Source organism: Podarcis muralis, chromosome 2 (genome assembly GCF_964188315.1).
Source record: "Podarcis muralis chromosome 2, rPodMur119.hap1.1, whole genome shotgun sequence".
NCBI classification, from domain to species: Eukaryota; Metazoa; Chordata; class Lepidosauria; order Squamata; family Lacertidae; genus Podarcis; species Podarcis muralis.
The window spans coordinates 108501931-108522659 of NC_135656.1; the positions used below are offsets into that span (position 1 = coordinate 108501931).

Below are 20729 nucleotides of genomic sequence, written 5' to 3' on the forward strand. Positions count from 1 at the left end.
CAGTATCATCTTTTAAATAGTTCCGCTGGAACGTCATCACTTCCACTGGCCTTGTTATTAGCAGTGGTTTCTAAGGCCCATTTGACGTCACTCTCCAGGATGTCTGGCTCAAGGTCATCAGTCACACTACCTGGGGTGTATGGGACATCCATATCTTCCTGGCATAATTCCTCTGTGTATTCTTGCCACCTCTTCTTGATGTCTTCTGCTTCTGTAAGGTCCTTACTACTTTTGTCCTTTATTATGGTAATCTTTGCATAAAATGTTCCTTTAATATCTCCAATTTTCTTGAACAGATCTCTGGTATTTCCCATTCTATTGTTTCCCTCTATTTCTTTGCACTGCTCTTTTAAGAAGTCCCTCTTGTCTCTCCTTGCTATTTGTTAGAAGTCTGCATTCAGTTTCCTGTATCTTTAACTATCTCCCTTGCATTTTGCTTGCCTTCTGTCCCCCACGGTTTGTAAAGCCTCATTGGACAACCACTTTTCTTTCTTGAATTTCCTTTTCATTGGGATGGTTTTCATTGCTGCCTCCTGTATGATGCTTCGAGCCTCCAACCATAGTTCTTCAGGCACTCTGTCCACCAAATCTAAATCCTTAAATCTGTTCCTCTCTTCCACTGTGTATTCATAAGGGATTTGATTTAGATTGTATCTTACTGAACCAGTGGTTTTCCCTGCTTTCTTCAGTTTAAGCTTGAATTTTGCTCTAAGAAGCTGATGATCTGAGCCACAGTCAGCTCCAGGTCTCGTTTTTGCTCACTGTATAGAACTTCTCCATCTTTGGCTGCAAAGAATATAATCAATTTAATTTCGATGCTGCCCATCTGGTGATGTGCATGTGTAGAGTCATCTCATGTGTTGTTGGAAAAGAGTGTTTGTTATGACCAGCTTGTTTTCTTGACAGAACTCTATTAGCCTTTGCACTGCTTCGTTTTGAACTCCAAGGTCAAACTTGCCAGTTGTTCCTTTTATCTCTTTGACTCCCTACTTTAGCATTCCAACCCCCAGGATGAGAAGAACATCCTTCTTTTGTGTCAGTTCTAGAAGGTGTTGTAAGTCTTCCTAGAATTGGTCAAGTTCAGTTTCTTCAGCATTGGTAAGGTAAAGGGACCCCTGACCATTAGGTCCAGTCATGGCCTACTCTGGGGTTGGGGCGCTCATCTTGCTTTACTGGCCGAGTGAGCTGGCATTTGTCTGCAGACAGTTATGTGGCCAGCATGACTAAGCCGCTTCTGGCGAACCAGAGCAGCGCACGGAAACGCCGTTTACCTTCCCGCTGAAGTGGTACCTATTTATCTACTTGCACTTTGACATGCTTTTGAACTGCTAGGTTGGCAGGAGCAGGGACCGAGCAAGTGAGCGATCTAGGCATATTAGCATATCTTTTTTTGAGCAAAATTTTGCCATATATTCATCAAAAAATTTCCACCCCTTTTTAAGTTTTTGATTCGACTCATTTCTTATTATAGCAGTTAATTTTGCCAGAATTAAATATTCATTTAGTTTACAAATCCATTCCACGTTTGTGGGTATTGTTTTTGACTTCCACCTAGCAGCAATCAGTATTCTAGCAGCTGTACTTGCATACGGAAAATCCCCCCCCCCCCCGGTATCTCATCATCTGTCAATCCAAGGAGATATGTCTCTGGTTTGTTTGTTATTGATATTTTCAACATCTTCTTTGATTCTTCGTATACTGCTATCCAAAATTTCTTAATTTCCTCACACCTCCACCACATATGTGGTCCAGGCAGTGGTATTTATATAATTTATCTGTTGTTTTGGGTCGATTATGAGACCTTTGAAGGCCCTGCCCCCTTTCCGCAAGAACTTCTGCACATGTTCCTATTTCTAACAAGCACTGGCTATTTCTGCTGAATATGTTCTGATGCCTACCGCGTTCTTTTACGTTGTGATGGTGTGCATGTTGGTAAGCTGTGTTATATGCAGCCATTTGCATCATGTGGCAACTCATGTTCCAGCTTTCAGCTGTATCTTTGTGATTCTCATATTAGCTGTATTTCTGCCCCAACTGGGGGGCGGCAACTTGCAAAATAATCAGTTTCATAAAGCACAGGCTACCATAACTTAGAATCACACTCAAGGATTTAAAGGGGTACACATTATCACATTTATTGTGGCCCTTTGGGCAACCGCCACAAGGCCACTACTGCCCATACCATGCCAGCCTTGGGAAGGGAGAAGGGACAGGCAGACGGAAGGAATTGCCAAAGGTGTTTGAAAATGGGTGGAGGCTCTTTGGAAGCGGGTGCCCAATAGGGGCTTCTACAGGGGCAGCAGACTGTCGGGCAGAATCCCTACAGGAGCTCTGAGACTCCATTTGCTTCTTCCTTCCACCCAGGAAGTTACAACATGCCCTGGCTTCTGCGCTCCTAAAAAAATGAACCTGCAAACCTGGTCAGGATGGATGGAGGAAGATGGACAGGTGACCTGCTCAAGCTGTCTCCTGCATCCCTCCCTACGACCTCTGAGCATCCCCTCCCGGGACCCTCAGAGAAATCTGGTGAGTTCCAGGGGAGAGGAGATGGGGACATGGATGGCTGGATGGTGGAGGGAAAAAGAGGAAAAGATGGAGAGGAGACCAAAGGCAGGAAGGGTCAGGCAGGAAGAAGGAAGGAAGGAAGGAAGGAAGGAAGGAAGGAAGGAAGGGGTGAGGCCTTCTCCAAAGCAGCTCTTTGTTTTTGGAATCCCTTTCATAAAGTAGTGGGGGCAGATTTTCTTCCTCTGTGCTTTTAAATTTCTAGTGTTGTTTCCAATGCAGGATTTAAGTGACAATAATGATGTACACCAATCCAGAAAAATGGGTGAAGGGGGCTATGGAAATGCTTCCCGTCATTAATTATACTTCATATATTTAAATAGTTTATGTTACTTTTATTTTTCTAAAGACTGAGTCAGAGTGATACATTCCACCAGCATCAAAATGCAGTAGATGCATGTACCTCCCCAGTCTGGTGGACTTTCGGGACAAAGGACCTGTTATCATGATAAACAGTTCCTCTGGCTGGAGTCTGTTCACATAGACTTGGGCATATGAAGACCAAGGGTGGCCAGTATTATAAGCGAATTGTGTAAACATGCCAGTCTTACAGTCAGGGTTTGTATGTGAGTGGGATAATAATTTATAGCGCCCCTGTAATTGTGTTCATGCATAAGCTGACATGGAGAGACTGTGGTACAACCTTGGTACAAATTTCAAATTAAGTGCACAAAACCAACAAAGAGACAGTGACTGCCAGCAACTAGGATAGCTTGAAAAAAAGGATTAGGCTGGTGTCTGTGCTCTGCCCTTGCGGTCCTAGGCAATAATGCTTCTTAATACTAGTTTCTGGAAAGCACAGGAGGGCAGAGGGCTCTTGGCCTGAAATCTTGCTTGCTGGTTTCCCCCAGGCATCTGCTTGGCCACTTTGAAAACAGGATGCTGGACTAGGTGGGCCTTTTCCCAATCCAGCAGGCTCTGTTTAGGTCCTAATATGTTGTAATATTTTTACACTTACATGTGGCATAAGAGTATTTCAGTTTTACTTCTTACTCATAGGAGAGACTGCTGTTGGAGCCTGAGATCATTTCCTTATAAGACAAATGTGTCTTATAAGCCAGTTCCACCGTAGATCTCTACTATAAAATGATGCTGCTCTCTTAAGTGTGAATGGAGTGATCATGGGTTGCTCTTGCCATTATCTCATCTTTATTCCTAAAAATTTGGAACATGGAGACAGTGGACAATGGAGTGAAAATAAGAAAAGGTGCAAATGGGAATTCACATGTGTTCAGTTCCTTTCATGTCTTCCTTAAAAGTCTAACAGGATTCTCTCTCCCCCCTCCCCTCCCCACTCCCAAACAGGCGAGGAAGATGACAGTCAGAATTCTACGGAGCCATCTGTGAATTCATTGGGAAGAACAAAGAAACAGTTTAAATGCAGGGAATGTGGAATGTGCTTTAGTCACTGTGGAAGAATGAGGATACACCAACAAACTCACACAGGAGAGAAACCATTTGAATGTGTGGAGTGTGGAAAGAGCTACAGTCAAAGTAGAAACCTTAGAATACATCAACGAACTCACACGGGGGAGAAACCGTTTAAATGCATTGAATGTGGAAAGAGCTTCAGTCAAAGTGGAAACCTTAGAAAACACCAACAAACTCACACGGGGGAGAAACCATTTAAATGCATTGAATGTGGAAAGAGCTTCAGTCAAAGTGGAAACCTTAGAATACATCAACGAATTCACACAGAGGAGAAACCATGTAAATGTATTGAATGTGGAAAGAGCTTCAGGCAGAGCGGAGCCCTTAGAGTACACCAACGAAATCACACAAGGGAGAAACCATTTAAATGCATTGAATGTGGAAAGAGCATCATTGATAGTGTAACACTTAGAAGACATCAACGAACTCACACGGGGGAGAAACCATTTAAATGCACTGAATGTGGAAAGAGCTTCATTCATAGTGGAAAGAACTTGAGTTCTAGTGGAGCCCTTAGAACACATCAACGAACTCACACGGGGGGGAAACCATGTCAATGCATTGAATGTGGAAAGAGCTTTAGTTCTAGTGGAGCCCTTAGAAGACATCAACAAACTCACACTGGGGAGAAACCGTTTGAATGTATGGAGTGTGGAAAGAGCTTCAGTGAAAGTGGAACACTTAGAAGACATCAACGAACTCACACTGGGGAGAAACCATTTAAATGCATTGAATGTGGTAAGAGCTTCAGTTCTACTGGAGGCCTTAGAAGACATCAACAAACTCACACGGGGGAGAAACCATTTAAATGCATTGAATGTGGAAAGAGCTTCATTGAGAATGGAACACTTAGAAGACACCAACGAACTCACACGGGGGAGAAACCATTTAAATGCACTGAATGTGGAAAGAGCTTCAGTGAAAGTAGAAACCGTAGAATACATCAACGAATTCACACAGAGGAGAAACCATGTAAATGTATTGAATGTGGAAAGAGCTTCAGGCATAGCGGAGCCCTTAGAATACACCAACGAACTCACACGGGGGAGAAACCATTTTAATGCATTGAATGTGGAAAGAGCTTCATTGATAGTGGAACACTTAGAAGACATCAACGAACTCACACGGGGGAGAAACAACGGGGGAGAGTGTGAATCTGGAATGCTCAAGGTGTGTGATGAATCTGTTGAGTTTTGACCTCTGCCCTTCACTGCCAGAATGATGGGTTGCCCTTGTCTTGTGGATCAGCATCTGTTAGGCTGCAGGGAATTGGCTTCCTTCCCCCCTTGGCCGTAGATAAGCAGAACAAAGGAAAAGGAGTCTTCTTACCAGTTAGAAACTTTAATGATTCCAGCGAGAGAACAAAGAACCCGTCTTCACACGAATGGCAGTGCTCCCAATGAAGAAGTCCACCCCCTCACATCCCTAGTCACCCAGGTCACTTCTGCATCTTGTAACCTGGGCTCGTACCCTCTGTGCTTTCTGTCCTGCCACTTTTGCAGCTCTCCCTGACCTTGGGGAAAGCGGATGGATGCTTTCCAGAGACAGTGAATCTGTTAACTCTCCCCCCGCACCGGAGTTTCTTCTGCAAGCTGTTCCCCATCCAGTATTTCCCAGCTTCTGCCTTCTGAACTATGTTCCTCTGCAAACCACTGTTCCAAATCTATACAGTCCTGCTCCTAGGAAGATTAAGGGGGATTGGGAGGCTCCCACCATTGTGCCTCAGTGCAGCTCTCCTCAGCACAATCCCTGGAGACTGTGGTTAGGTTTTGGTTTAGGGGAGAAAGCGTGGGCCTGGGTGTAGGCCGGGGGGGGGGGGAATAAAGGTAGAGATTTACAAGGGATGCTTCTTTTTCTGCGGAAGGCTGGTTTTAAGTGTTGTACATTTATTAGGAGGGAATGAATGTTGCATGCTTGTTTCAACGGCACAAGACACATCATATGGGGACTTCTGGCGAGGCAAAATGGCGGGTGCCACGGCGGCAGCAGCTCCTGAAGCCAGCCAGAGTCAACTGCGCTACCAGGCTGGCTGCAGGGTGCTGAGACTGCCGCTGACGCTTCCACTGCTGAGGAGGAACTGGGGTAACCACTGACCCCCCCCCACGACCCAAATCGAGCCAGGAGCGAGGAAAACCCTGGAGCCAAGTCAGGGAGAAGAAGGAGAAGGAAGAGAGAGAAAGAAAGAGGAAGGAGAAAAAAGAGGGGATCCCCGACCTTGCCATGCCACTGCTGCCGCTGAGGAGCAGAGGGAGGAGAGCACTGGGAGGGCAAGGACACGTGACCGAACCCAGGCCCGACCTGAGCCTACTCCACTCCAAGAGAGCAGGCCAGGGCCCAGAGGAAGGCTGCACGACAGAGGAGACCACAGAAGAGATTACTTCTTAATTTTTCTTTAAAAATAAAGGTAAAGGTAAAGGTACCCCTGCCCGTACGGGCCAGTCTTGCCAGACTCTAGGGTTGTGCGCTCATCTCACTCTATAGGCCGGGAGCCAGTGCTGTCCGCAGACACTTCCGGGTCACGTGGCCAGCGTGACAAGCTGCATCTGGCAAGCCAGGGCAGCACACGGAACACCGTTTACCTTCCCACTAGTAAGCGGTCCCTATTTATCTACTTGCACCCGAAGGTGCTTTCGAACTGCTAGGTTCCAGGCGCTGGGACCGAACGACAGGAGCGCACCCCGCCGCAGGGATTCGAACCGCCGACCTTTCGATCGGCAAGTCCTAGGTGCTGAGGCTTTAACCCACAGCGCCACCTGCATCCCACCTGCGTTCTTTAAAAATAGCGTTTTAAAATTCACTTTTTTCTCTCTTTTTTTAAAAAAAGTGTCCCCAGATTGCTACTCTGACTTTGAAGATGGGCACTGGAAGTGGCACATGCTTCTGCTAAAAGCAGATCTAGGGAAGATTAAGTTAATTGCAGCCTTAAACACACTTGGGTCCCATTAGAGAGGATTCTCATGAGGCCGGAGGAACATCGCCCGGCTGTGAGGCGTGAAGGCCACTCCCTGCAAGGCCTTTCCCACCTGGCCCTGGGGGCGGGACCCAGACTCACCCAGCCCTACTATGTTAAATTTGTATTCTGTAGTTGACCTCCTTTGTAATGTTTTACTTTGAAATCTTTTAAGGTAATATTTTAGTTTTCTGTTATATTGCTTTGACAGTATACTCTATACAGTAGTAAGTTGGGATAAAAACACCTCGGGTGACAAACACTTCAGGTTACAAACTCCACTAACCTGGAGGTAGTACCTCGGGTTGAGAACTTTACCTCAGGATGAGAACGGAAACTGCACGGCGGCAGCAGAAGGCCCCATTAGCTAAAGTGGTACCTCAAGTTAAGAACAGTTTCAGGTTAAGAATGGACCTCCAGAACCAATTAAGTTCTTAACCCAAGGCACCACTGTATTTCACTCTTTTCAAATTGTTTTATTTATGTTTTATTGATTTAACATGCTGTAAACCGCTTTGAGGTTTTTCTTAAAAATATAAAGCAGTATAGAAATGAAATAAATAACAATAAAGTATAGAGCATGGATATCCAACATGGGGTTGCTCACATGTTGGGCAACAACTCTTACAAGCCTCAGCCCGTACGGCCAAGGTTGATGGGAGTTGTAGTTCAAAAGCTCAGGGGTTTAAAATCTCATGTTTCTTACAACTTGTCATCATGAATAATTTTAGGTAAAACTTTTGTTGATACAGAATTCATTTTTAGCTTCCAGGAGCAGCTGGTCACTTCTGCTTTATAAACAAACCCAAATATATTGAAACACTTTACATTAAAACCAAATTTCAGAACAGATACAAACATAATTTTTCTAAAAAAACCACATACCTTTTTTTTTACTTTACAAACCATTATCTTCTCAATCCAAGATTTGCTTTTCATGTGTATAAAAATACTTTGTTAGCAGAAAAAAAAGTACAGAAAAAAAAGTTACAATAAAAGCATTATCAGCATTTAAAAATAAATGCTAGTGGTTGTTCAAGGCATTGAGTTACAAATGAAGGCAAAGATCAACCATTGCTAGGTAGAGCCTGGAGACATAATCCTAGAATCAACCCCTGCCCCCCCCCCCACAGCCCGCTTTTGCCTGTAAATGTATTTGATTCAAAGATCATATAAATCATATTTTTTGACATTAATTCTGATGGGCGCAGGCGAGTTTAAAGGCAACCAAAGTATGGAGATATATTTGGGTTTGAGAGGCAGGTGGTCCACTGCTGGACGGCCATCTTGACCAGAACCTTTCTCAAGGCCTTGTCTTCTTCAGCCCAGGTAGGCCTTGGAATTAAGAATGCTTTGAATTAATGCGACAGAAGCAAGAGGATGGGCAATGAATTCTGATGGCTTGCTTGGAACAGAAATGTATTTGGAAGACACTGTGCTGAAGAGGTATATTTGCAAAAAGCAAAAAAAACCTCACAGCCCACTTCACAAATTAAAGCAACCTTAACAAACTACAGCTCCCAGAATTCTTTGGGGGAAGCCATGACTGTTTAAAGTGGTATAGTGCCCTTGAAGGACAGAGATGCCTCAGCTTTCTAAATCTTGGTTGCCAACCTCATCTCTGATGCCAAGCCAGGTCTAGAGGTGTGAGGCTGCATGTCTTCTGCCGCAACTGATTCCTGTATAAAATATACACCACGGTTGGGTTGAAACGGCACTCTTTACACTTACCTGGTTTGCACATGGTGTTAATGTGCCAAGGGTGGAGAACCTCAGACCCGGGGGGGCCAAATGCACATGTGGTCTGTGGTCCTCTGAATTCACTGCTCTGAATCCATGGCTCTGCTTCGCCCCTTAGCCAGCCGGGATGTACCTTTCAACTCTTGACAATGCCTCCTCCCTCTTTGGTAGAGGGCAGATAGTTGTGTGTGTATCAGATATAACTTCCTCTAGAAAGGCAAAAGTTGCGCTCCTTGTTTGACCCACCTTTGCCTCTCTCACCTTGCCCAGCCCTGGCATGTGGCCCCTGGAAGGCGATCCGGGAGGGAATCTGGCCCTTGGTCTGAAAAACAGTGGAAGCTTCCAAACTGACAGTTGCGCAAGAGCATGCAAACCTAAGGCCTGCCCACATCCCACTGAACTATGCTAGGCTATGACTTCTGTCATTCCTGGCCATTGGCCACGCCAGTAGGGGCTAATGGGAGTTGGAGTAAAGGAATGGTTGAGGGAACTATGGATATAGTATGAAAAAATAAAGACGTTCAGAGAGGTGTTACTACAGCTGTAGGGCTTGTGCACATTTCCCTTCCCTTTGATGGGATCTCAGCACTCGAGATGCTGTTTAGATTTGTTTATCACCATCACCCCCCTCCCATTTGCTAGTGGATTCATTGCTACAGAGTTCTTGTGTATATACAGTAGTGGCATACAGGTACTACTGGCAGTGTTGATTGTCCCCCCCCCCCCCATTTATTGCTTTATTTGTCAGGACTGAAAGCAAAGCAAAGAACTTCCCCTCCTTACAAATTAAAACTGCCTTCCACTTTTCCTCAGTATTTCCTGTGCAGAATATGGCTTTCACATCCGTAGTGTACATTTGGCAGGCATCTAAAGTACATGGTCGTCGTCCCCCCACCCGGAGTGGTCAAATGGGAGGTATTCTTTGACAGCGTGTCTGTCTTGCTGCTGCTGCTGCTGCTGCTGCATGTCACTGTTCCCTGTTTCTGTGTATCTGTGAGGAGAATACAGGACACTGCAAAAGACACAGGGTGTTATGAAGGTGCAATAAGCCAGACAGAGAGTGGTCCCTCCCTATAATGTAAATAGAGAGGCTTCTTTTCAGGAGATTTCTGTATGAAGAACACTTTGCTGAGGTGTAAGTGGGGACTAAGTGAGGTTGGAGTGGAACCATGTTTGCATGAACATGAGAATGTAAAATATGCTCTCCATTTAGATAGTTATTAAAATAATTTATTCATTTACCCAGAAGAGTCATTAGGCTTTTTTTTGCTGTAAGCTGCTTCCTACATTGTAAGAGTGGGTCATGAGACCCTTGATCCCTCCTTGAAATACAATCTGAACCAAATGGGTGAGGCAGTGAAGAGTTTATTGATTACAACACGTTCTTGCAAGAGGGCGAGGTCCACAGTAGCTGATGTTCCCTATACTGGAAGCCCAGCTTCCCTCCCTCGTCTCCCCATTGGCTGGCCCTGCAAGGTTTTCCTCCCCCCCAGTTATCAAAGGAAAGGAAAGAGGCGGGGGGGGGGGGAGAAACTTCTCCTTCCTCGCCAGAGTCACCTGACTTCCGGCTTCATCAGCGGAGATAAAATCGGGGCTTGCAAAGGAGGGAGGGAAGGGGTCTGCTTCGTCCTAATTAAGCGGGGTCCCTCCTTGCCTCCCAGGCGGGGGCTCCCATTCCTGGCCCTGCTGCCCAGGGTCGCTGCAGCTGCTGCCGCGTCAGGATTTTGGGTGAGTGCAAAGCCAGCGGCGGGGAAGGAGGGAAGGGGCTTGGCAAAGGGGTCCAGGATGAGAAGCCCCTGGACGGGGAGGAAAGAGAAGGGAGGAAAGGGAGCTGTTTTTCTTAATGGGGCCTTGAAGGTTGCGGGGGGGGGGGGGTCCCGTTGTGGAAAGAGAGAAGCTTCTTCCTGCCCGGATCTGGTGCAAAGGGATTTGCCTGGAAGGAGGCGGGGAAGGGAAGAGGCTTGGGCATTGATGGGCAGGTTAATAATAATAATAATAATAATAATAATAATACCTGTGTATCTGAAGAAGTGTGCATGCACACGAAAGCTCATACCAAGAACTAACTTAGTTGGTCTTTAAGGTGCTACTGGAAGGAATTTTTTTTGTTTTGACTATGGCAGACCAACACGGCTACCTATCTGTAATAATAATACCTGCCCCTCTGGCTGGGTTTCCAGTGTGGCTTACAACTTAGATAAACCATAATAAAAGATCAAACGTTAAAACCTTCCCAGTACAGGGCTGCCTCCAGATGTCTTCTAAAAGTCAGATAGTTGTTTATTTGAAATTGGAAGGGAGGGCTTTCCACAGGGAGGGCGCCACCACCGAGAAGGCCCTCTGCCTGGTTCCCTGTAACCTCGCTTCTTGCAGGGAGGGAACTGGCAGAAGACCCTCGGAAGTGAACCTCAGTGTCCTTCCTTCCTTCTCTTTAGACACCAGGCAAAAGCATTCCTCTTCTCCCAGGCATTGGGCTCATTAAACAATCTATGGCCTGTCCAGTTAACATGGGTTTAGCCCAGTCTGATTTTGTAGTGACTGCGTCTCCTTATACCTCTTCCAAAATTTAGAAATGCCCCCTTTGGTTAAGTTTCTGCCAATTTTTCTTCTAATATCTTCATAACTGTAGCCTTGTTCACTTAATAGTACTATTTTACATCCCTTTCTAGGTGACCAGTCAACTCTTTGTGCCATTTATTTAATTTTATTACGTTTTACAAGCTCACTAAATGAAAAAAACCTCAACCAACTTGATAGCAATCGCAAAACACATTTTTTTAAAAAATATTTTTATTGAATTTTCAAATTATAACAACAAATTTCCACAAATCTTAATTGAACAATTTCTATATCCGTATTTCTCCCCTCCCTCCTCTTTGGCTTCCCCCATATTTCTGTATTGATTTATTAAACAAATTCTATACTCTGCTGATTTTGCTTCTTATATAGTTGTCAAAACCTGCCAAAGAGTCCATATCTTTATACTGTCTTTTTCTATAGTTTATAAATGGTTCCCACTCTTTTTTTAAATCGATGTTGTCTCTCTCATGTATTCTCTCTGTCGGCTTAGCCAGTTCCGCGTAGTCCATAAGCTTGGTTTGCCATGCTTCCTTTGTTGGCGTTTTCTGTTTTCCATACTTGTGCTAATAAAATTCTTGTTGCTGTTGTCACATACATAAACTATGTCCAATTTCCCTCTCATGTATCATGATCTAAAATTAGAAGCAGGAAAGATTCTGGTTTTTAAACAAAGGGTTTCTTCAACATTTTTTTCAGTTCATTATATATCATTTCCCAGTATTCTTTAACCTTCTTGCATTCCCACCATACATGAAAAAAGTACCACCTTTCTCTTTACATCTCCAACATATCTTGGATCCTGTTTTATACATTTTTCCAGTTTTTCCAGTGTGATATACCATCTATATATCATTTTCAAATACAGTGGTACCTCAGGTTACATACGCTTCAGGATACAGACTCTGCTAACCCAGAAATAGTACCTTAGGTTAATAACTTTGCTTCAGGATGAGAACAGAAATTGTGCTCCGGCGGCGCAGCAGCAGCAGGAGGCCCCATTAGCTGAAGTGGTGCGTCAGGTTAAGAACAGTTTCAGGTTAAGAATGGACCGCTGGAATGAATTACCGTATTTTTCGCTCTATAAGACGCACCTGACCATAACACGCACATCGTTTTTAGAGGAGGAAAACAAGGGAAAAAACATTCTGAATGAAACAGTGGATGTATCATTTTTGTGCTTCATGCTGTGGACACAGACATGTGATCTGATGGTGAATTTGGGGTGACCCAATGCAAAAATCCTGAGAATCCCTGTGGATCCATGTTTTGTAACCACGTTTTTGCACCATTGCAGCCCCAGGCAACAGTGGGTGCGTGATTTTGGGGGGGCAGTCTCTAGCCATGGACATGCTATGTGATCTGATGGTGAATTTGGGGTGACCCAATGCAAAGATCCTGAGGATCCATGTAGATCCATGCTTTGTAACCACATTTTTGCACCATTGCAGCCCCAGGCAACAGTGGGTGCGTGATTTTTGGGGGACAGGCTGTAGCCATGGACATGCTATGTGATCTGATGGTGAATTTGGGGTGACCCAATGCAAAGATCCTGAGGATCCATGCTTTTTAACCACATTTTAAGTGGGGAGGGAAGGAAAAACACAGAAGGGACAAGGAGCAGGAGAGGGGTGTGCAGAGAAGCAGCTGGCTAAGAATGCAGGAGAGGGGTATAACGGGAGGGGAGAAAGGAAGGCAAAAGTTTTCCCTCACCTACCCACCCAAGCCAGCCAGCTTGCGCTCTCTCTCTCTCTCCCTCTCCCTCCTGCATGTTTTCAGCAGCACCAGAGCACAGAGAGGACACTCTGCTTTCCCCTCTGCTTGCCTGGAGGGGAGGGGCTTTCCCTGCTCTTTGTTCCGTTTGAGCAAAAACAGCAAGGAAACAGAGGAGGGTGGGCAGTAAGACCCTGAGGCAGGTTTCCCTTCTCCGAGATGCGCGATTTGATGTTTGCCTGATTTATTTTTTTTTGCCTCCCCTTGCGCCATTTGGCTCCAGGGACCACACATTCGCTCAATAACATGCACAGACATTTCCCCTTCCTTTTTAGGAGAAAAAAAATCTGCGTGTTATAGAGGGTGAAATATGGTAAATACTTAACCCAAGGTACCACTGTAATTTTCTCTTAATGATATACAATCTGTAAACTTTACATTTGTTTTCATAAACTTTCCCATTCCTCCAACTGTATATTAAGCCCAACATCCTGAGCCCATTTTATTTGGGCTGATTTTACCTTCTCATCTAAAGTCTCTCCATATAGCAAAATGTTATATGCTCTCTTCAATAATTTGGTATTTCCCTCCACAATTTCCTTTTGAAAGTTTGAGATAGTATAGCTGAACCCCCTTTTATTATCTTCTTTAAATTGCTCATTAATTTGTCTGTGATGCAACCAACTTTGTAAAGTACCTTTCAAGTTTTCATAACTTTTAAATTTCAAACCTTTCTCTTCTATTAACAAATCTCTATATGTTGGCCACTTTCCTTTTTTTATCACCCCTCCAGCTACACAGGGTCTAATCCTGCCAGACTTTGGTGGATGTCTCAAAAAATTCCAAGTTGTTGGATATTCAAATTGCAGAGCTTGTCAAAACTGAGAGGCAACTATTTACAAATCCTGTTCTTTCAGCAAAGCAGAAATTTTAGGGTTAAAAATACATTTGCTTTCACTCAGAGGCTGTAATTTAGATTTTTGGGGGCTTTCATCTCATTCATCTCATTCCATCTTATTCACAAAACGTCTCTGCAGGGTTCTCTGAATAGCAGAAGTACGGCTTCCATTTTTAATACTTCTCACTTTGAAGTTCAAATTGAATTTAAGTCCAAATATTTAAATTCCTCTCCAAAAGCTTCTTTTTCTTTTACCTTATAACAGAAGATCTGTCACTTCAGAGGGCGGCTTTTAGGCTTCGGATATTCAGGTGTGCGTTGGAGCCGACAGCCCACCTCGACCGTCTTCTCCTCCCTGATGCAATTGCGGGAGCCGGTTTGACGGGAGACCTGGGGCTCAGCTGGACCCCGTTGCAGCCCCACTCTTCTGCAGAGTTTTGTGCGGGAGGCTTTTTTTAGCCCCTAAACCTCTCCTCGGTGGCCTGAAATCCCCCTAAGGGCTCTGTCTTACTCCAGCCCGGAAGCCCGCAATCACAAAGTCAACTCTTTGTGACGTTTATTTTATTTTATTACATTTTACAAGTTCACTAACTGAAAGAACAAAAAAATCCCCAACCAACTTGATTGCAATCACATAACACACTGACAAATGTCCTGCTTATTTATGTTGCAATCCTTCCTCAAAGTTGTTGTATTACATTCTACTTTAAATTACAGTGGTACTTTAAATTACAGTGGTCTGTTCTTAACCTGAAACTGTTCTTAACCTGAAGCACCACTTTAGCTAATGGGGCCTCCTGCTGCCGCCGTGCCGCCAGAGCACAATTTCTGTTCTCATTCTGAAGCAAAGTTCTTAACCCGAGGTACTATTTCTGGGTTAGCGGAGTCTGTAACCTGAAGCGTCTGTAACCTGAAGTACCACTATATATTTCCGTTGATATATAATTTTATGGTATTACTCCCAAGAAGGGGGGTATTATGAGCCATCAAACCCCAGAAAAACACCTTCTCCAAGGTTTCCACAATTTTGACCACTAGTGTATGTTGTCTTCTAGGTCCAAAGACACACATGCACACACAGATAGCATGAGCAAGCAGGGCTCCAAAGTGCAGCCATTGTCGGAGACCTTAGAATACATCAACGAACTCACACAGGAGAGAAACGGTTTAAATGTCTCGAATGTGGAAAGAGCTACAGTCGTAGTGGTCACCTTAGAATACACCAACGAACTCATTGGCGCCGACTCCATGGGGCCTGAGGGGGCCCGAGCCCCCTCAAAAATTGGTTTGGGGGGCTCTGCCCCCCAATAATTTAAGAAAATTATTAGTTATATTATGCTTTGTAAAATCACAAAATTATGTTGGTATTTTTTATTTTCCTTGTTTGACGATAGTTACCTTTTAAAATACATTCAATAATGAGTTAAAACAAAGCCACTCCCGATCTAGAGAGGGGGTGGGGTTGCGGGCTCTCGACCCATCAACAATCTCGCGGGGCTGGCGATAATTTATGGACCTAATAGGTATCTCAAACCATTTGCACAGAACAGCGTATGTATTTTCTCAAAGTAATTGTTGAACTGAAATACAATTACGAAGTATATTAATAGTGAAATAATTATTAAGCTCTAACTTAAAATGATTTTGTTATTCATAACAAACTTAATAATGCAAACACATTGGCATTTGGCAATAACAAAAGTTCCTTTAGAAACACAATTTACAAAGAATCCTAATCTAGTCCTAGAAACTTGCTATAATAATAGGTGTAAATATATGATGCAAACTACTAATAATTATAAATAGCATTATTAATATGAAATTAAGTGTGATAACCTGTACAATGCAATTGTAGTTAATACAATGCATTTTTTTATATCAGTCTCAATATTACCATAATAGTCCACATTCTTCATTGGGACAGCAGACCTTTGTACCCTGTTACACTTAGTGAGTGTAAAACACAGTATTTCTAGTAATATGTTGTATTTATAAATAATACCAATACTATACACACCTGTACATAAAAATTATTTTACAGGACTAATTGTATTACTGCATCTACCTAATACCCATTCAACTGTAAATTTTTATCATGATTCATTGTGTACATCGTTGTTGTTGTTTAGTCACTTAGTCGTGTCTGACTCTTTGTTAACCAATGGACCAGAGCACGACAGGCACTCCTGTTTTCTACTGCCTCCTGTAGTTTGGTCAAACTCGTGTTAGTAGCTTTGAGAGCACTGTCCAACCATCTCGTCCTCTGCATATAAGTTAAATAAGCAAGGACCCAATATACAGCCTTGTCGTACTCCTTTCCCAATTTTGAGCCAATCAGTTGTTCCATATCCAGTTCTAACTGTTGCTTCTTGTCCCACATAGAGATTTCTCAGGAGACAGATGAGGTGGTCAGGCACTCCCATTTCTTTAAGAATTTGCCATAGTTTGCTGTGGTCCACGCAGTCAAAGGCTTTTGCGTAGTCAATGAAGCAGAAGTAGATGTCTTTCTGGAACTCTCTAGCTTTCTCCTAATCCAGTGCATGTTTGCAATTTGGTCTCTGGTTCCTCTGCCCCTCCAAAATCCAGCTTGTACTTCTGGGAGTTCTAGGTACACATACTGCTTAAGCTTGCCTTGTAGAATTTTAAGCATAACCTTGCTAGCGTGTGAAATGAGCACAATTGTGCGGTAGTTGGAGCATTCTTTGGCACTACCCTTCTTTGGGATTGCGTTCTAGACTGATCTTCTCTGATCCTCTGGCCACTGCTGAGTTTTCCAAACTTGCTGGCATATTGATTGTAGCACCTTAAGAATATCAGCTTTTAAGATTTTAAATAGTTCCACTGAAATGTCATCACTTCCACTAGCGTTGTTATTAGCAGTGATTTCTAAGGCCCGTTTGACTTCACTCTCCAGGATGTCTGGCTCAAGGTTATCAGTCACACTATCTGGGGTGTATGGGACATCCATATCTTTCTGGTATAATTCCTCTGTGTATTCTTGCCACCTCTTCTTGATGTCTTCTGCTTCTGTTAGGTCCTTACCACTTTTGTCCTTTATTATGGTAATCTTTGCATAAAATGTTCCTTTCATATCTCCAATTTTCTTGAATAGATCTCTGGTTTTCCCCCATTCTATTGTTTCCCTCTATTCTTGGCACTGCTCGTTTAAGAAGCCACTCTTGTCTCTCCTTGCTATTCGTTGGAAGTCTGCAGTCAGTTTCCTGTATCTTTAACTATCTCCCTTGCATTTTACTTGCCTTTGTCACCTGTGGTTTGTAAGGCCTCATTGGACAACCACTTTGCTTTCTTGCATTTCCTTTTCATTGTTATATCCACACAGGATATAACAACGTTTGTTTTCAACCCGCTTGTGGAGACTATCAGAGGTCACAAAGAAAGGAATATATGACAACAATAAGAAGATGAGGAAAATAATAAAGAGAAGATGGAATAGAACTGAGAACTGTGAATACCATTTGGACAGAACTGTGATCATTAAAGCAGCAGCAAGAGAGATGTTTGGATCCCTTTCTGAGCTCGAAGCATGGGTACCCCCAAACAAAAATTTAAAAATTTGGCTGTGTAATTTGGAATTAATGTGATTTGATTGGTTTGTTAATAAAAATTATATTGAAAGAGATCATTCTATCATTTTTGAGATTGCATCCCAGTACAGCTTTTGCCACTCTTTTGTTGACTAAGAGGGCCACTCCATTTCTTCTATGGGAATCTTGTCCACAGTAGTAGATATGATGATCATCCAAATTGAATTCACCCATTCCCGTCCATTTTAGTTCACTGATGCCCAGGATGTCAATACTTATTCTTGCCATCTCATTTTTGACCACATCCAGCTTACCATGGTTCATGAATCTTACATTCCAGGTTCCTATGCAATATTTTTCTTTACAGCACTGGACTTTCCTTTCACTTCCAGGCACATCTGCAACTGAGCGACCTTTCGGCTTTGGCCCAGCTGCTTCATCAGCTCTGGATCTACTTGTACTTGTCCTCCGCTCTTCCTCAGTAGCATGTTGGATGCCTTCCTACCTGAGGGGTTCATCTTCCAGTGTCATAACTTTTATACGACCATGGAGTTTTCTCGGCAGGGATACTGGCGTGGCTTGCTGGTTCCTGCTCCAGGTGGATCACGTTTAGTCAAAACTCTCCACTTTGACTTGTCTGTCTTGGGTGGCCCTGCACGGCATAGCTCATAGTGTCTCTGAGTTATTCAAGCCCCTTTGCCATGACAAGGCAGTGATCCATGAAGGACACGGTCATTAAATATTACTTGGTACAGATCCTGATGTGTCAGATTATCAAATCATCTACATATTCTTATTGTCTTTCCTTACTAATTATTCTTCCATCCAGTACTTCACATTTTAATCTAGGCATATTAGCATATCTTTTTTTGAGCAATATTTTGCCATATATTCATCAAAACATTTCCACTCCTTTTTAAATTTTTGATTCGACTGATTTCTTATTATCGCAGTTAATTTTGCCAGAATTAAATATTCATTTAGTTTACAAATCCATTCCTCCTTTGTGGGTATAGTTTTTGACTTCCACTTAGCAGCAATCACTATTCTAGCAGCTGTACTTGGTTTCTTTGTTATTGATATTTTCAACATCTTCTTTAGTTCTTTGTGTACTACTATCCAAAATTTCTTAATTTCCTCACACCTCCACCACATATGTGGTCCAGGCATTGGTATTTATATAATTTCAAACAAAGCATTTCTATTTCAACCAATCATACATCAGAGATGTCCAAGCGCTGGACCGCAATTGACAGGTAGACCTCTGTGTTGTTTTTGGTCGATTGTGAGACCTTTGAAGGCCCCGCCCCCTTTCCGCAAGAACCTCTGTGCATGCTTCTGTTTCTGTTTTTGCTCAGCAGTTCCTTGTTTTAATGTTTATTGTTGCCAAAAGAATCTAAATTTTTCTTGCTTCCCCCGCCTCCTTAAAAAAGTCCCTTTGCAGTTGCACGTTCCTGATATTCATCATTACCTCATTTTATTATAATACACTTGCGCAACAAGCGCTTGCAATTTCTGCTGATTTAGTTTTGATTCCCACAGCATTCTGTTACGTTGTGTTGGTGTGCATGTTGGGAACCTGTGTTACATGCAGCCATTTGCATCATATAGCAACTCATGTTCCAGCTTTCAGCTGTATCTTTGTGATTCTCATATTAGCTGTATTTCTGCCCCTATTGGGGGGCGGCAACTTGCAAAATAATCAGTTTCATAAAGCACAGGCTACCATAACTTCTGTATTAGAAGCACACTCAAGGATTTACAGGGGTACACATTATCACATTTATTGTGGCCCTTTGGGCAACTGCCACAAGGCCACTACTGCCCATACCATGCCAGCCTTGGGAAGGGAGAAGGGACAGGCAGATGGAAGGAATTGCCAAAGGTGTTTGAAAATGGGTGGAGGCTCTTGGGAAGCGGGTGCCCAATAGGGGATTCTACAGGGTCAAAAAAATCCCTGCAGGGGCTCTGAGACTCCCTTGACTTCTTCCTTCTTCCCAGGAAGCTACAACTTGCCTTGACTTCTTTGCTCCTCAAGACGTTGAACCTGCAAACCTGGTCAGGATGGACAGGGGAAGTTGGACAGCTGACCTGCTCAAGCTGTCTCCCGCATCCGTCCCTGCAACCTCTAAGCATCCCCTCCCAGGGCCCTCGGAGAAATCTGGTGAGTTCCAGGGGAGAGGAGATGGGAACATGGATGGCTGGATGGTGGAGGAGGGAGAAAGAGGAAAAGATGGAGAGGAGACCAAAGGCAGGAAGGGCCAGGCAGGAAGAAAGGAGGGAGGGAGGGAGGGAGGGAGGGGTGAGGCCTTTTTCAAAGCAGCTCTTTGTTTTTGGAATCCCTTTCATAAAGTAGTGGGGGCAGATTTTCTTTCTCTGTGCTTTTAAATCTCTGGTGTTATTTCCACTGCAGGATTAAGTGACGAAAATGATGTTGCACACCAATCCAGAAAAATGGGTGAAGGGGGCTATGGTAATGCTTCCAGTCATTATGTATTCTTCATATATTTAAATAGTTTATATTACTTTTATTTTTTTAAAGACTGGATCAGAGTGATACATTCCACCAGCAGAAAAATACAGTAGATGCATGCACCTCCCCAGTTTGGTGTGCTGTCGGGACAAAGGACCTGTTATCATGATACACAGTTCATGTGGCTGGAGGCTCTACACATAGGATTGGGCATATGAAGACCAAGTGGCACCAGCTTTCCTAATCAATAGTCCCCTTTGTCAGACTGCAGCCCACAAAAGCTTAAGCCATAATACATTTATGTGCCTTTCAGAGCTGCAGAAGATGAATAAACAGAAGCATAGTTAATCTATGGACTTCTATCCTACTGGAAACAGTGACTGCCAGCAAGTTGGATATCTTGAAAAAAAAGGGATTAGGCTGGTGTCTGTGCTCTGCGCTTGCGGTCCTAGGCAATAATGCTTCTTAATACTAGTTTCTGGAAAGCACAGGAAAGCAGAGGGCTTTTGGGCTGAAATCTTGCTTGCTGGTTTCCTACAGGCATCTGCTTGGCTACTGTGAAAACAGGGTGCTGGACTGGGTGGGCCTTTACCCAATGCAGAAGGCTTTGTTTAGGTTCTAATATATTGCAATATTTTTACACTTACATGTTACATAACAACAGTTCAGTTTTACTTCTTACTCATAGGAGAGACTGCTATTGGAGCCTGTGATCCTTTCCTCACTTGAAAAAGAAAAAGACAGATGTTTCTTATAAGCCAGTTCCACCGTAGATCTCTATTATAAAATGATGGTGCTTTCTTAAGTGTGAATGGAGTGATCATGGGTTTCTCTTGCCAT

The 20729-nt window shown here is 43.5% G+C and overlaps 2 protein-coding genes across 11 annotated transcripts in view; both read left to right on the forward strand.

The window, feature by feature from the left end:
* Positions 1–20729, forward strand: part of LOC114589659 (uncharacterized) — a 121248-nt gene that overhangs the window by 35776 nt on the left and 64743 nt on the right. The window lies entirely within an intron of this gene.
* Positions 1–20729, forward strand: part of LOC114589836 (uncharacterized) — a 246617-nt gene that overhangs the window by 2961 nt on the left and 222927 nt on the right. Inside the window, exons 1-4 of one of the 8 annotated variants that reach the window (XM_077920723.1) lie at positions 10312–10411; positions 13309–13346; positions 19418–19580; positions 19830–19889. The exons of 1 other annotated variant lie outside the window; for it this stretch is intronic. In XM_077920723.1, the coding sequence (XP_077776849.1) occupies positions 13344–13346; positions 19418–19580; positions 19830–19889 (226 nt within the window). In that variant the 5' untranslated portion in view covers positions 10312–10411; positions 13309–13343. Of the gene's footprint in view, positions 1–2364; positions 2527–5049; positions 10412–13308; positions 13347–19417; positions 19581–19829; positions 19890–20729 lie in introns of those variants that run through there. 6 more of the 8 variants (XM_077920712.1, XM_077920727.1, XM_077920725.1 and 3 more) reach the window with 6 other exon arrangements.